This window comes from Taudactylus pleione, unplaced genomic scaffold, assembly GCF_031769625.1.
Source record: "Taudactylus pleione unplaced genomic scaffold, aTauple2 ptg000228l, whole genome shotgun sequence".
Classification (NCBI taxonomy): Eukaryota; Metazoa; Chordata; class Amphibia; order Anura; family Myobatrachidae; genus Taudactylus; species Taudactylus pleione.
The window spans coordinates 1,972,013-1,985,451 of NW_028284630.1; the positions used below are offsets into that span (position 1 = coordinate 1,972,013).

The 13,439-nt window shown below is 46.0% G+C and overlaps 1 protein-coding gene across 2 annotated transcripts in view; it reads right to left on the minus strand.

The window, feature by feature from the left end:
* DPYD (dihydropyrimidine dehydrogenase) overlaps window positions 1–13,113 on the minus strand; it is a 1,460,234-nt gene extending 1,447,121 nt beyond the window's left edge. For both annotated transcript variants that reach the window (XM_088479173.1, XM_088479172.1), the window contains exon 1: window positions 12,947–13,113. In XM_088479173.1, the coding sequence (XP_088335299.1) occupies window positions 12,947–12,985 (39 nt within the window). In that variant the 5' untranslated portion in view covers window positions 12,986–13,113. The remainder of the gene's footprint in view (window positions 1–12,946) is intronic.
* Between the last annotated feature and the right edge of the window lie 326 nt (window positions 13,114–13,439).

The following is a 13,439-nucleotide window of genomic DNA, read 5'->3' on the forward strand; positions in this document are numbered from 1 at the left end:
CTTGTTTCTTCCTGAAGGTTCATTTATTTTTTAAATTAATCCATTGATCATTATGGATTTTTTGATTATGTGTGTGTTTAATTCTCCTGCTTCCCAGGATTTAATTACAGCCTGAATGTGTACAGTTTAGTGAATGGATACAATGATCAACTGTGATTGGCTGCCCAGGAAGGGACCCAGCAACAGGAGATTACAGCTTTGAGGAAACGGCTTAGTGCCGAGAAACGTGTTAGAGACACACCCCTTGTGACATCAGAGGAAGCTTGCTGCACTATTCAAACTCTTACTGCCAACTTGCACCGCTCACCGCCGGACTCGATCCACCTGCCTGGGTGCACATTGACCCAGGCACTGGCTCATCCTCCGGCAGATACAAACGCATGCACTCTTGATACATTTCCTTGGGCGTCCATTGTCCTTGGGGGTCCGTCCACCCCCGGAGGCCATACTCCACACACCTAGACAACCAAATTAGTCTCTATTATTTACCGGCCCCAGCAATCTGGATTATCTACTCAAGGTAGATGCTAAACACTGACAGACTTAGTGAGTACTGTCTATTTAAAACAAAATTGTGTCTTTTCCTGCGCTTGGAAAATCTCCTATTATTACTGTGATGCAGATTGATTCTATATCTATACCATAGCAGTTTTTTGTAGTGCAAGTGGCTACTATTATTACCAACTAACGGTTTGGATTGTACCTAGGTACCTTAACAATTGGAATGCCCTTGGAGATACTTCAGTCCAATTATTTTTAATTAGCATCTGTTGGATTTTGTTGCATTGATTCAGGAGTTTTACATACCTTCTCAATTAAAAGATACCTTCTATCAAGGTTACATACTACTTGGTTACGTTGTCACAATGAGACTGAGATCGTTACTTTTGCTGATTATGATTTTTTACATGCGGCTACATCCTACTGATCCATAATATTAATTTGGATTTATGTTTGCACATGTCTTTATGTCTATTTTATGATCTCTGCTCTACTGATATTTATTACGTTTTTAAAATACAGTTTTGAAAGTATAATTAAATCTATCTGTACAGTCCTGCTAGTAGCACTGCGCTCCCACCTTTTGTCTTAAACTCCATCTTAGCAGACAGCCTGCCTACTTGGAGTATATCTCTTGCAGTACTATTGATTAGTTACAGAAGCACCTGAGTGTTGTTTCTTCATTTACGTGCCTTGACGAAGCCCTGATTGGGAGAAACGCGTAGGTACACCCCCCACATACACAAACACACACACCACGTCAGCCGCGAAGCCTGAACCACTTGGAATTTCCATTACCCATAAGCAGAAATTAGTGATGGACAGAGTGACGGACATGGAAGCGGCTCAGGCACGCATTCTCAGGAAACCGCAAGGCTGTAACAGCGGACTCTGACAAAATGGCAAGAGCCGTGAGTATACGGCATACACTGCCAGGCAGGTGATTATCCTGCTCCTCTCAACCAGCATAGGCAGCGTGCATACAGCATACAAGGGTACCTGCCAGACCATTGACATCTGATGCAATTTAAAGATCCACAATATGGGTACCGAAGACTAAAGATACCAAATAACGGTTGCTTCATTTAAACAGTTTATTTTTTATGGAAAAAATTGATTTTATGATACCTGAATTGCAGCCTACCTATATATATGTGCACACTTATCATTTGATGCAATACCATTAATAGATTGTATTATCGTATATATCTTTATATGTTATATATGATATAGGTTTCATGTTTTATTAAATTCTTACATATTATATGAACCCTATTTCAGACACTTTTGGTATTTTAAACAATCGCGCCAGAATTATTATATTTTTTATTTTATACAAAACAGTTGGAAATATCGGTTTTAACCTATCCTATAGTGGCAGCATTTACACAAGCATTAATCACACACCAAGGTGGGGAGGCGCAGAATATTCATTATCCTATGCGAGTTTAGTGTTGATTGGGGTCGAACCTAGGGAACTTGTGAAAATTTTAGAATAGATCTTTCCACAGTTCACAAGAAATAGGCCTTGGGAAAGAGGTCAAATAGTTTTCATTAGATAGTGAAGAGGTTGCAAAACTCCACCATTACAGTACAGGTTTTAAGGATATCCATGCTTGAGCACAGGTGACATAATTAGCAACTTAGTCAATTTGATTTAACCATCTGGGATTTAGCATGAACATCCTTAAAACCTGGCACCAGGGCAGGTTATTATCATAAGTGTGAGTGTCGGATTTAAGATGTCTGTGTGTATTTTACATGCACTACCCTCTAATTGTCATCTCCTAAAACTTTGGAACATCAGCTGCACTGTCCTGTCAAACGAAAGGATATCGCTTCTACGTTTACTGACCTACTGTAGGTCATCTCTATCAGAAACAACAAGATTAATTACTTATGATTTATCTGAAGTGGAGCTACCACAGGTTTACAGTTAATAAATTAATAAACTTATACAGCTTTTCCATTAGACTTACGGGTCGCACCCGGGATTATGTTCATGGATCCATCCTGGGTGCGACCCGGCTGAGGCCCCATACAGACAGGCGGCACGACCCTAATGCCCGGTCGATGACGCCATCAGTATCACATGTGGAGCTGGCACTTGTAGATAATCTCATCTCCATGCACAAGTTCTTCCTATGCAAAGAACGGGACATAGGACGCATCGACCCGGGTTACCTGTTCACACTGCATAACGAGCAAGTTTGAACACACTCTGACTAAGCTGGCCGTGGGCTGCGGGGGAGATCCTGCCCTTGGAACCTCCATAGGCTTACAATTAGGGGTGTGCACCGGCCACTTTTCGTGTTTTGTGTTTTGGTTTTGGATCTGGATCTTTCTTCGTGTTTTGGATCTGGATTGGTTTTGCCAAAACCACCCTTCCGTGTTTTGGGTTCTGGGTTTTGTGTTTTGGATCTGTATTTTTTTTTAAAAAAGCATAAAAACAGCTAAAATCACAGAATTTGTAGGTTTTTCTGCTCCTATGCTATTATTAACCTCAATAACCTTAATTTCCACTCATTTCCAGTCTATTCTGAACACCTCACACCTCACAATAGTGTTTTTATGTCCAAAACGTTGCACCGAGGTAGCTGGATGACTATGCTAAGCGACACGAGTGGGCGGCACAAACACGTGACCCATCTAGGCGTGAAACTGCAGTGGCAGACAGGATGGCAGTTTGAAAAACTAGGCCCCAAACTGTACATAATGCAAAGAAAAAAAAGAGGTGCAAGATGGAATTGTCCTTGGGCCCTCCCACCCACCCTTATGTTGTATAAACAGGACATGCACACTTTAACAAACCAATCATTTCAGCGCCAGGGTCTGCCACACAACTGTGGCTGAAATGATTGGTTCGTTTGGGCCCCCACAAAACAAGCTGGCAATTAATGTGTCCCTGCACAAACTGGCTCTATGGAGGCAAGATGTCATCCTCATCCTCCTCATCCACCGATTCCTCACCCTCTTCAGTGTGTACATCCTCATCCTCACAAAGTATTAACTCGTCCCCACTTGAATCCACCACCACAGGTCCCTCTGTACCTTCTGGAGGCTGGTCTCCCTGGAAGAGCTGATAATTCATTTTGATGAACATCATCTTCTCCACATTCTGTGGAAGCAACCTCCTACGCCTTTCGCTGACAAGGTTCCCGGCTGCACTAAACACTCTTTCGGAGTACACACTGGAGGGGGGGCAACTCAGGTAAAATAGAGCCAGTTTGTACAGGGGCCTCCAAATTGCCTCTTTTTCCTGCCAGTACAGGTATGGACTGTCTGCCATGCCTACTTGGATGCTGTCACCGATGTAATCCTCCACCATTCTGTCAATGGTGACAGTATCATATGCAGTGACAGTAGACATGTCAGAAATTGTTGCCAGGTCCTTCAGTCCGGACCAGATGTCCAAACTTGGTCCTGCCTGCCCTGCATCACCGCCAGCGGGTTGCTTAGGATACCTAAGTTTTTTCCTGGCAGCCCCAGTTGCAGGAGAAAATGAAGAAGGAGCCGTTGACGTGTCACGTTCCGCTTCAGCTGACAGTGTGTTCACCAGCAGGTCTTTGCACCTCTGCAGGCTTGTGTCGGCCGGAAAGAGAGACACCACATAGGCTTTAAACCTAGGATCGAGCACGGTGGCCAAAACGTAGTGGTCTGATTTCAACAGATTGACCACCCTGGAATCCTGGCAAAGCGAATGAAGGGCTTCATCCACAAGTCCCACATGCCGAGCGGAATCGCTCCGTCTTAGCTCCTCCTTCACTTTCTCCAGCTGCTTCTGCAAAAGCCTGATGAGGGGAATGACCTGACTCAAGCTGGCAGTGTCTGAACTGACTTCACGTGTGGCAAGTTCGAAGGGCTGGAGAACCTTGCACAACACGGAAATCATTCTCCACTGCGCTTGAGTCAGGTGCATACCCCCTCCTTTGCCTATGTCATAGGTGGATGTATAGGCTTGTATGGCCTTTTGCTGCTCCTCCATCCTCTGAAGCATATAGAGGGTTGAGTTCCACCGCGTCACAACCTCTTGCTTCAGGTGATGGCGGGGCAGGTTCAAGAGTGTTTGCTGGCGCTCCAGTCTTCGGCACGCAGTCGCTGAATGGCGAAAGTGGCCAGAAATTTTTCGGGCCACCCAAAGCGTCTCCTGCACGCCCCTGTCGCTTTTCAGAAAATTCTGCACCACCAAGTTTATTGTGTGAGCAAAACATGGGACGTGCTGGAATTTGCCCAGATGTAATGCCCGCACAATATTGGTGGCGTTGTCAGATATCACAAATCCCCAGGAGAGTCTAAGTGGGGTAAGCCACTGGGCGATGATTTCCCTCAGTTTCTCTAAGAGGTTGTCGGCGGTGTGCCTCTTACTGAAACCGGTGATACACAGCGTAGCCTGCCTTGTAACGAGCTGGCATTTCTGAGATGCTGCTACTGGTGACGCTGCTGCTGTTGCTGCGTAAGGTGATACATCTACCCAGTGGGCTGTCACAGTCATATAGTCCTTAGTCTGCCCTGTTCCACTTGTCCACATGTCCGTGGTTAAGTGGACATTGTGTACAACGGCATTTTTCAGGACACTGAGGACACTTTTTCTGACGTTTCTGAACAGTCTCGGTATCGCCTGCCTAGTGAAGTGGAATCTAGACGGGATTTGGAACCGGGGACACACTACCTCCATCAATTGTCTAAATCCCACTGCACTAATGGCGGATACCGGACACACGTCTAACACCAACATAGCAGTCAAGGCCTCAGTTATACGTTTTGCTTCAGGATGACTGCTGTCGTACTTCATCCTCCTCGCTAAGGACTGTTGGAGGGTCAATTGTTTAGTAAAAGTAGTGGTGTTCCTACTTCCTCTCTGGGATGATGAACGACTCCCAGCAGCAGCAACAGCAGCAGCGGCAGCAGTAGGCGTAGCAATGCAGGATCCTCCGGAGGAATCCCGGATAGGAGAGTCAGTCATGCCAGTGACATGGCCTGCAGGACTACTTCCGATCCTAACTAAGGAGGAAATTGACGAGGAGGGAGTTGACGGTGTGGTTTGCAGGCGCTTGGATACAACAGGACAACGGGATTTAGGTGTCCCTGGACTGCTTACGGTCTTAGCCAAAGTTTCTGAACTTGACAGTAACTTTTTATGAACGCGCTGCAGGTGCCGTATAAGGGAGGATGTTCCTAGGTGGTTGACGTCCCTACCCCTACTTATTTCACCTTTACATATGGTACATATGGCAAGACAGTTGTTGTCCGGATTTGGATAGAAATATTGCCAGACCAAAGAGGTGGAATGTTTGGTCTTCTGCCCAGGCATGACCGTGATGGGCTTTTTCATCCCACGGACAACAACTGTCTCCCCCGGAGCCTGATTTAAACAAACCACATCACCATCAGAATCCTCCTCGCCAACTTCCTCCTCAGCGCCAGCTACACCAGTATCCTCATCCTGTTGTACTTCAACAGTGACATCTTCAATTTGCATATCAGCAAGTGGACTGTGGGTGCTCCTTTCAGCACTTGCAGGGGGCGTGCAAATGGTGGAAAGAGCCACCTCTTCCCGTCCAGTGCTGGGAAGGTCAGGCATCGCAACCACCACCACACTTGGACTCTCCTTGGGGATTTGTGATATCTTCTTAGAAAACACAGTTCTTCGCTGTGCTTTTGCCAGCTTAACTCTTTTGATTTTTTTAGTGGGAGGAGGGCTTCCATCGTCATGTGAAGCTGAACCACTAGTCATGAACATACTAGGGATCGACCTTAGCCGTTCCTTGCCACTCCGTGTCGTAAATGGCATATTGGCAAGTTTACGTTTCTCTTCAGCTGATTTAAATGTCTTTTTCAAGGTCATTTTCCTGAACTTTGCCATTTGGGATTGTATGTGCCCTCTACTATGACATTGGGCATCGGCCTTGGCAGACGACGTTGATGGCATGTTATCGTCTATGTCATGACTAGTGGCAGCAGCTTCAGCACTAGGAGGAAGTGGTTCTTGATCTTTCTCTATTTTATTTTTATCGGAGAAAGTTTGGTCCTCCATTTATGTTATATCGATTTGATATATACGTGCGGCTAAACACAGAAAATAATTTTTTTTTGGGTTTGGACTGGAGTGTACTTTGTGGGTTACAGCACCCTTTAACGGTCAAGCCAGCCGGCCCTTTACTTATGACACAGGCGCACGCTTGGCACTACTTTGTTGATGCACGTGCGGCTACTGCGCACACAATTCACAAACACAGAAAATAATTTTTTTTTGGTTTGGACTGGAGTGTACTTTCGGGGGTTACAGCACCCTTTAACGGTCAAGCCAGCCGGCCCTTTACTTATGACACAGGCGCACGCTTGGCACTACTTTGTTGATGCACGTGCGGCTACTGCGCACACAATTCACAAACACAGAAAATAATTTTTTTTTTGGTTTGGACTGGAGTGTACTTTCGGGGGTTACAGCACCCTTAACGGTCAAGCCAGCCGGCCCTTTACTTATGACACAGGCGCACGCTTGGCACTACTTTGTTGATGCACGTGCGGCTACTGCGCACACAATTCACAAACACAGAAAATAATTTTTTTTTGGTTTGGACTGGAGTGTACTTTCGGGGGTTACAGCACCCTTTAACGGTCAAGCCAGCCGGCCCTTTACTTATGACACAGGCGCACGCTTGGCACTACTTTGTTGATGCACGTGCGGCTACTGCGCACACAATTCACAAACACAGAAAATAATTTTTTTTTTGGTTTGGACTGGAGTGTACTTTGGGGGTTACAGCACCCTTTAACGGTCAAGCCAGCCGGCCCTTTACTTATGACACAGGCGCACGCTTGGCACTACTTTGTTGATGCACGTGCGGCTACTGCGCACACAATTCACAAACACAGAAAATAATTTTTTTTTTGGTTTGGACTGGAGTGTACTTTCGGGGGTTACAGCACCCTTAACGGTCAAGCCAGCCGGCCCTTTACTTATGACACAGGCGCACGCTTGGCACTACTTTGTTGATGCACGTGCGGCTACTGCGCACACAATTCACAAACACAGAAAATAATTTTTTTTTTGGTTTGGACTGGAGTGTACTTTCGGGGGTTACAGCACCCTTTAACGGTCAAGCCAGCCGGCCCTTTACTTATGACACAGGCGCACGCTTGGCACTACTTTGTTGATGCACGTGCGGCTACTGCGCACACAATTCACAAACACAGAAAATAATTTTTTTTTTGGTTTGGACTGGAGTGTACTTTCGGGGGTTACAGCACCCTTAACGGTCAAGCCAGCCGGCCCTTTACTTATGACACAGGCGCACGCTTGGCACTAATTTGTTGATGCACGTGCGGCTACTGCGCACACAATTCACAAACACAGAAAATAATTTTTTTTTGGTTTGGACTGGAGTGTACTTTCGGGGGTTACAGCACCCTTTAACGGTCAAGCCAGCCGGCCCTTTACTTATGACACAGGCGCACGCTTGGCACTACTTTGTTGATGCACGTGCGGCTACTGCGCACACAATTCACAAACACAGAAAATAATTTTTTTTTTGGTTTGGACTGGAGTGTACTTTGGGGGTTACAGCACCCTTTAACGGTCAAGCCAGCCGGCCCTTTACTTATGACACAGGCGCACGCTTGGCACTACTTTGTTGATGCACGTGCGGCTACTGCGCACACAATTCACAAACACAGAAAATAATTTTTTTTTTGGTTTGGACTGGAGTGTACTTTCGGGGGTTACAGCACCCTTAACGGTCAAGCCAGCCGGCCCTTTACTTATGACACAGGTGCACGCTTGGCACTACTTTGTTGATGCACGTGCGGCTACTGCGCACACAATTCACAAACACAGAAAATAATTTTTTTTTGGTTTGGACTGGAGTGTACTTTCGGGGGTTACAGCACCCTTTAACGGTCAAGCCAGCCGGCCCTTTACTTATGACACAGGCGCACGCTTGGCACTACTTTGTTGATGCACGTGCGGCTACTGCGCACACAATTCACAAACACAGAAAATAATTTTTTTTTTGGTTTGGACTGGAGTGTACTTTGGGGGTTACAGCACCCTTTAACGGTCAAGCCAGCCGGCCCTTTACTTATGACACAGGCGCACGCTTGGCACTACTTTGTTGATGCACGTGCGGCTACTGCGCACACAATTCACAAACACAGAAAATAATTTTTTTTTTGGTTTGGACTGGAGTGTACTTTCGGGGGTTACAGCACCCTTAACGGTCAAGCCAGCCGGCCCTTTACTTATGACACAGGTGCACGCTTGGCACTACTTTGTTGATGCACGTGCGGCTACTGCGCACACAATTCACAAACACAGAAAATAATTTTTTTTTTGGTTTGGACTGGAGTGTACTTTCGGGGGTTACAGCACCCTTAACGGTCAAGCCAGCCGGCCCTTTACTTATGACACAGGCGCACGCTTGGCACTACTTTGTTGATGCACGTGCGGCTACTGCGCACACAATTCACAAACACAGAAAATAATTTTTTTTTGGTTTGGACTGGAGTGTACTTTCGGGGGTTACAGCACCCTTAACGGTCAAGCCAGCCGGCCCTTTACTTATGACACAGGCGCACGCTTGGCACTACTTTGTTGATGCACGTGCGGCTACTGCGCACACAATTCACAAACACAGAAAATAATTTTTTTTTTGGTTTGGACTGGAGTGTACTTTCGGGGGTTACAGCACCCTTAACGGTCAAGCCAGCCGGCCCTTTACTTATGACACAGGCGCACGCTTGGCACTACTTTGTTGATGCACGTGCGGCTACTGCGCACACAATTCACAAACACAGAAAATATATTATATTTTTAGCACTTGGGGGGAGCACCCCTGATGGACAGAGCACCCCCTGGACAACACTACAGCACCTCTTTAGGACTGGGACACTGCACAGGACTTTGGAGTGGACACAGCCCCTATGGAGAACTGACTGCACAACACAGTCCAGCCAGCCCCTATGGACTTTGAAGTAGTGGACACAGCCCCTATTAACAACAGCAGCACAGCACAACACAGCCAGCCCCTATGGACTTTGAAGTAGTGGACAACAGCAGCACTACACTACACTACACTACACTACACAGCCCTAACTCCCACCCTCCCTCTTCACTGTCCACAGCCGAGTGAGAAAATGGCGCCGACGTGGGTACCTTATATAGGATCCAAAACCCGCGAGACTCGGAAGGCGGGAAGATGACGTTTTGCCTCGATTTCAGAATCCGAGTCAGGCGGGAAAAGTCGAGCCTGACTCGGATCGGACTCGGATCGGGGGGGCTCGGGGGGGTTCGGATTTCAGAAATCCGAACCCGCTCACCCCTACTTACAATAGTTTAAATCATCTTCGCTTTTTGGAGTTTAGTACACAGAGCTCAGATCTAGTCCCCATTGAGAATAATGGGGACTGCGACCTGCAGCGCTAATTAGCACTTTGCCTGAGATTTCTGGGAAATTTCCTCCATTGTGCCATTAGTACATAGCTACGATAAATTAAATTATTCAGAAACTGCAGTTTCTGCATCATTTTATGTAAAAAACAGATTGATATATAGGCCCTTAAGTCATAAAAAAGTGTTACAAAAAAATTAAAAACAGCCCATTTTGGACTTTAATCTTTGGGCTAATTCGAATACGAACAGACGGAAAATTAATTTGGAAAATTAAAGTCCCTGATGCTTTGTAGGGTTACTTAACATAGTTCGCTATAATTTTTATGTACATTGGTTTAAATGACTGACATCGTAACTCTGACACAAGCTAGTTACATGCATTGTATTCCATTAATGTAAGGTGCAGTCATCTGAAATGCACCTTAGAATATGGACTATAGCTCCCTATAAAAAATAAACTGGTCTATGTCTAAACTGGATTGCTTACAGTACAATGCAAGCAAACACAACATTATGAGGTGTTGATCAGTCACTAAAACATTGACATCAAAAGCTGTTGTGTACCGACCACCTTCTTTCCAAAGGTAACAAGATTTCTTATTTTGAGGTGTGTTTTAGCTGTTTTTTTGATGCCGCTGAACAGGGGTGTATCTAGGGATCCGAGCGCCCCTGGCAAGGTAATGGACTGGCGCCCCCATCATTTCAGGAAGTGCCCCCAGTAGTAGTCCACCCTATGCAGTGCCCCCAGTAGTAGTCCCCTCTATGCAGTGCCCCCAGTAGTAGTCCACCCTATGCAGTGCCCACAGTAGTAGTCATCCTATACAGTGCTCCCAGTAGTAGTCCACCTATACAGTGCTCCCAGTAGTAGTCCCTCCTATACAGTGCCCCCAGTAGTAGTCCCCCCAATACAGTGCCCCCAGTAGCAGCCATCCCCCCATAACGTGCCCCCAGTAGCGGCTCCCGCAATACAGTGCCCCCAGTAGCAGCCATCCCCCCCAACGTGCCCCCAGTAGCAGCCCCCACAATACAGTGTCCCCAGTAGCGGCCATCCCCCCCAACATGCTCCCAGCAGTGGCCCCCACAATACAGTGCCCCCAGTAGCATCCATCCCCCTATAACATGACCCCAGTAGCGGCCACTCCCTATACAGTGCCCCCAAGTAGCCACGCTCTGCCCCCCCTGTGCTGTGCTAGAAAAAAAAAACCACAGAAATAAAAAGCAACTTACCTGATCCCTGCTGCTGCCGATGACCGCCGCTGTCCACTCCTCCAGGCCCGCTGTCGCTCTGCACTATGGGATGGTAGAGACGTCTCTCCCATCACCGGCTGCGAAGGGAGCCAGAAGACTGAGCTCATGAGTGAGCTCCAGCCGGCTCTCTCCGTGGACAACGCAGCAGCCAGTGAGAGTCTGTCTGACTCTCATTGGCTGGCTGCTATAACAAACAGACAGTCGCCACTGGCGGCTGTGTGTTTGTAACTGTGTAGGGCAGACCGCTCTCACTGCGGTCTGCCTTACACTTGGGGCCCGAGGGACTAGTTCCAGCCCCTGGGGTAGTCCACCCATTGGCTGCTGGTGGCACTACCGGCCGGCGCCCCCCCCCTTTGGCCAGCGCCCCTGGCGAGTGCCATCCTTGCCAATGGGTAGATACGCCCCTGCCGCTGAATGCACTTTGTATTGTACATACAGCTGGGTACCCAGCGATGGAACGATGCGATGTAACGATACACACTACACGATCCAGCGTACAACGTCATGATGTATCGTTGCATGCTGCATGTTACAGCATAGCGTCAATCTTTGCATCGTCCCATCTGCTGTGCAGCAGAGCAGACGATGAATGAACGAACCTCGCAGAGGCTTCACCGTGTCTGGTGACACCCTGTGCGCACTCCATATCCCCCATGTGTGCCCGAAAAAGGGGCATGACCTAACATAAAGGGGACATGGCCTTGTGGGAAATCCCTCTGGGGGTGTGCTCAGCATCCCCAGAGATTCTGGGCTACCCCTGGAGGCTAGTGCCTGTACTGTCGGTTCTTCCACTGTGACAGGAGCAGAGTGCTGCAGGAGAATGGAACGCTGTAGCTCCTGTCACTAAAGAGAAGCCGGCATTTTGGTGTCACCCCCCGCACCCCCATAGCGATGCCACTGGACCCTCATGAACGCGCAATCAGGCGTACACACTATACAATCCATACGATACATTGTACCATTCCGCCTCTTGTAGTGCGTACCCAAATTAAGAACCAATTTGGTTAAATTGAGCAGCTACAACTTCAGACATGCAGAATGCAACCAGGCAAAAATAATTCGAACAAACCAATAAAAGCATAGAACAAAAAAAAGAAAGACCTACATTAATAATAATAGTCATAAAATAGAGATGACATATAGAAATAACTTGCAAATAAGTAGCTGTGATTACCAGGTGAGCTATGTCAATATTGGCACATGAATGTACATACTGCAAATCTTCAATGTAATTAGTTCACATAGTAAAAACTGCATGATTAAAGCAACTAGTTGCAATGAAAACAGTATTTCAGGAGTTTAAATATAATATATCTACTGAACATGTGTAAGTAAAGACCATTTATTATTACTTAAACAAATAACACTGCTCACATCAGCTCTGTAAAATAAGTTTAAATTAATGTTTATGAATAGAACTGGCTGAGAGGCTTATAATAAAATAAACACAAAAATGCATAAGCAAACAATGAAAAAAAGAAAATACAGAAACCAACTACACTATATACTGCAGTGACTATATTTTTCTCCTAATTTGCAAATCTAAAGTTGCTTTTGCATTCCTTTCTTGTAAACAAAACTTTGATACACAGCTTCCTACCCCCTTCTGAACGGTTTACACGGATAGAAAACCAAGTAGGTTTCACACCTGCCAATTTAGTGCACAAACCACTAAGCAGCAGGGATCCAAGTTACTGTAATATGCACTTAGCGAGAGCTGCAGAAGCATGGGCTCCAATATCACAATCTATTATATATGCACAAACATCTGTTATACAAGGAAAACATGAAAAGCATTTGCAATACCTCAATATCCAGTGTCTCCTTGCTCAGCGTGCAAGCCATGTTACTACAATCCTCTGCTTGTCTTTAGAAATGAAACTATTAGAATTTTTTTATGCACTTTTTTTTTTTAATGACAGTTATAAATGTAGTATCAAATCTCTCTTAAACAGGTAACAGATTAGTCTCCAGGCTAGCAGTCACAGAGCACGGTAAAAAGAGGATATATACTATAGGAGGGGGGTGTTATATGGTAGGCGTGTCAGATGTCATGTGGGACACTGAAATGATGAACTTTGTACCAAACTCTGCTGGACTGAGGCAGCTGTCATGTTATGTATGCTGGGGGTTTGCTAAATAAAATAGAGACACCAAATGAAGATAGTTTTAACTGCAGCTCTGTTTGTTTGTTTGTTTGTTTGTTTACAAAATAAGTAACAGAGTGATATAAGTATGGATGCCAAATAAGGGCACATACAGTATAAAACTACATGCAAAATATTTAGCAATTATGACA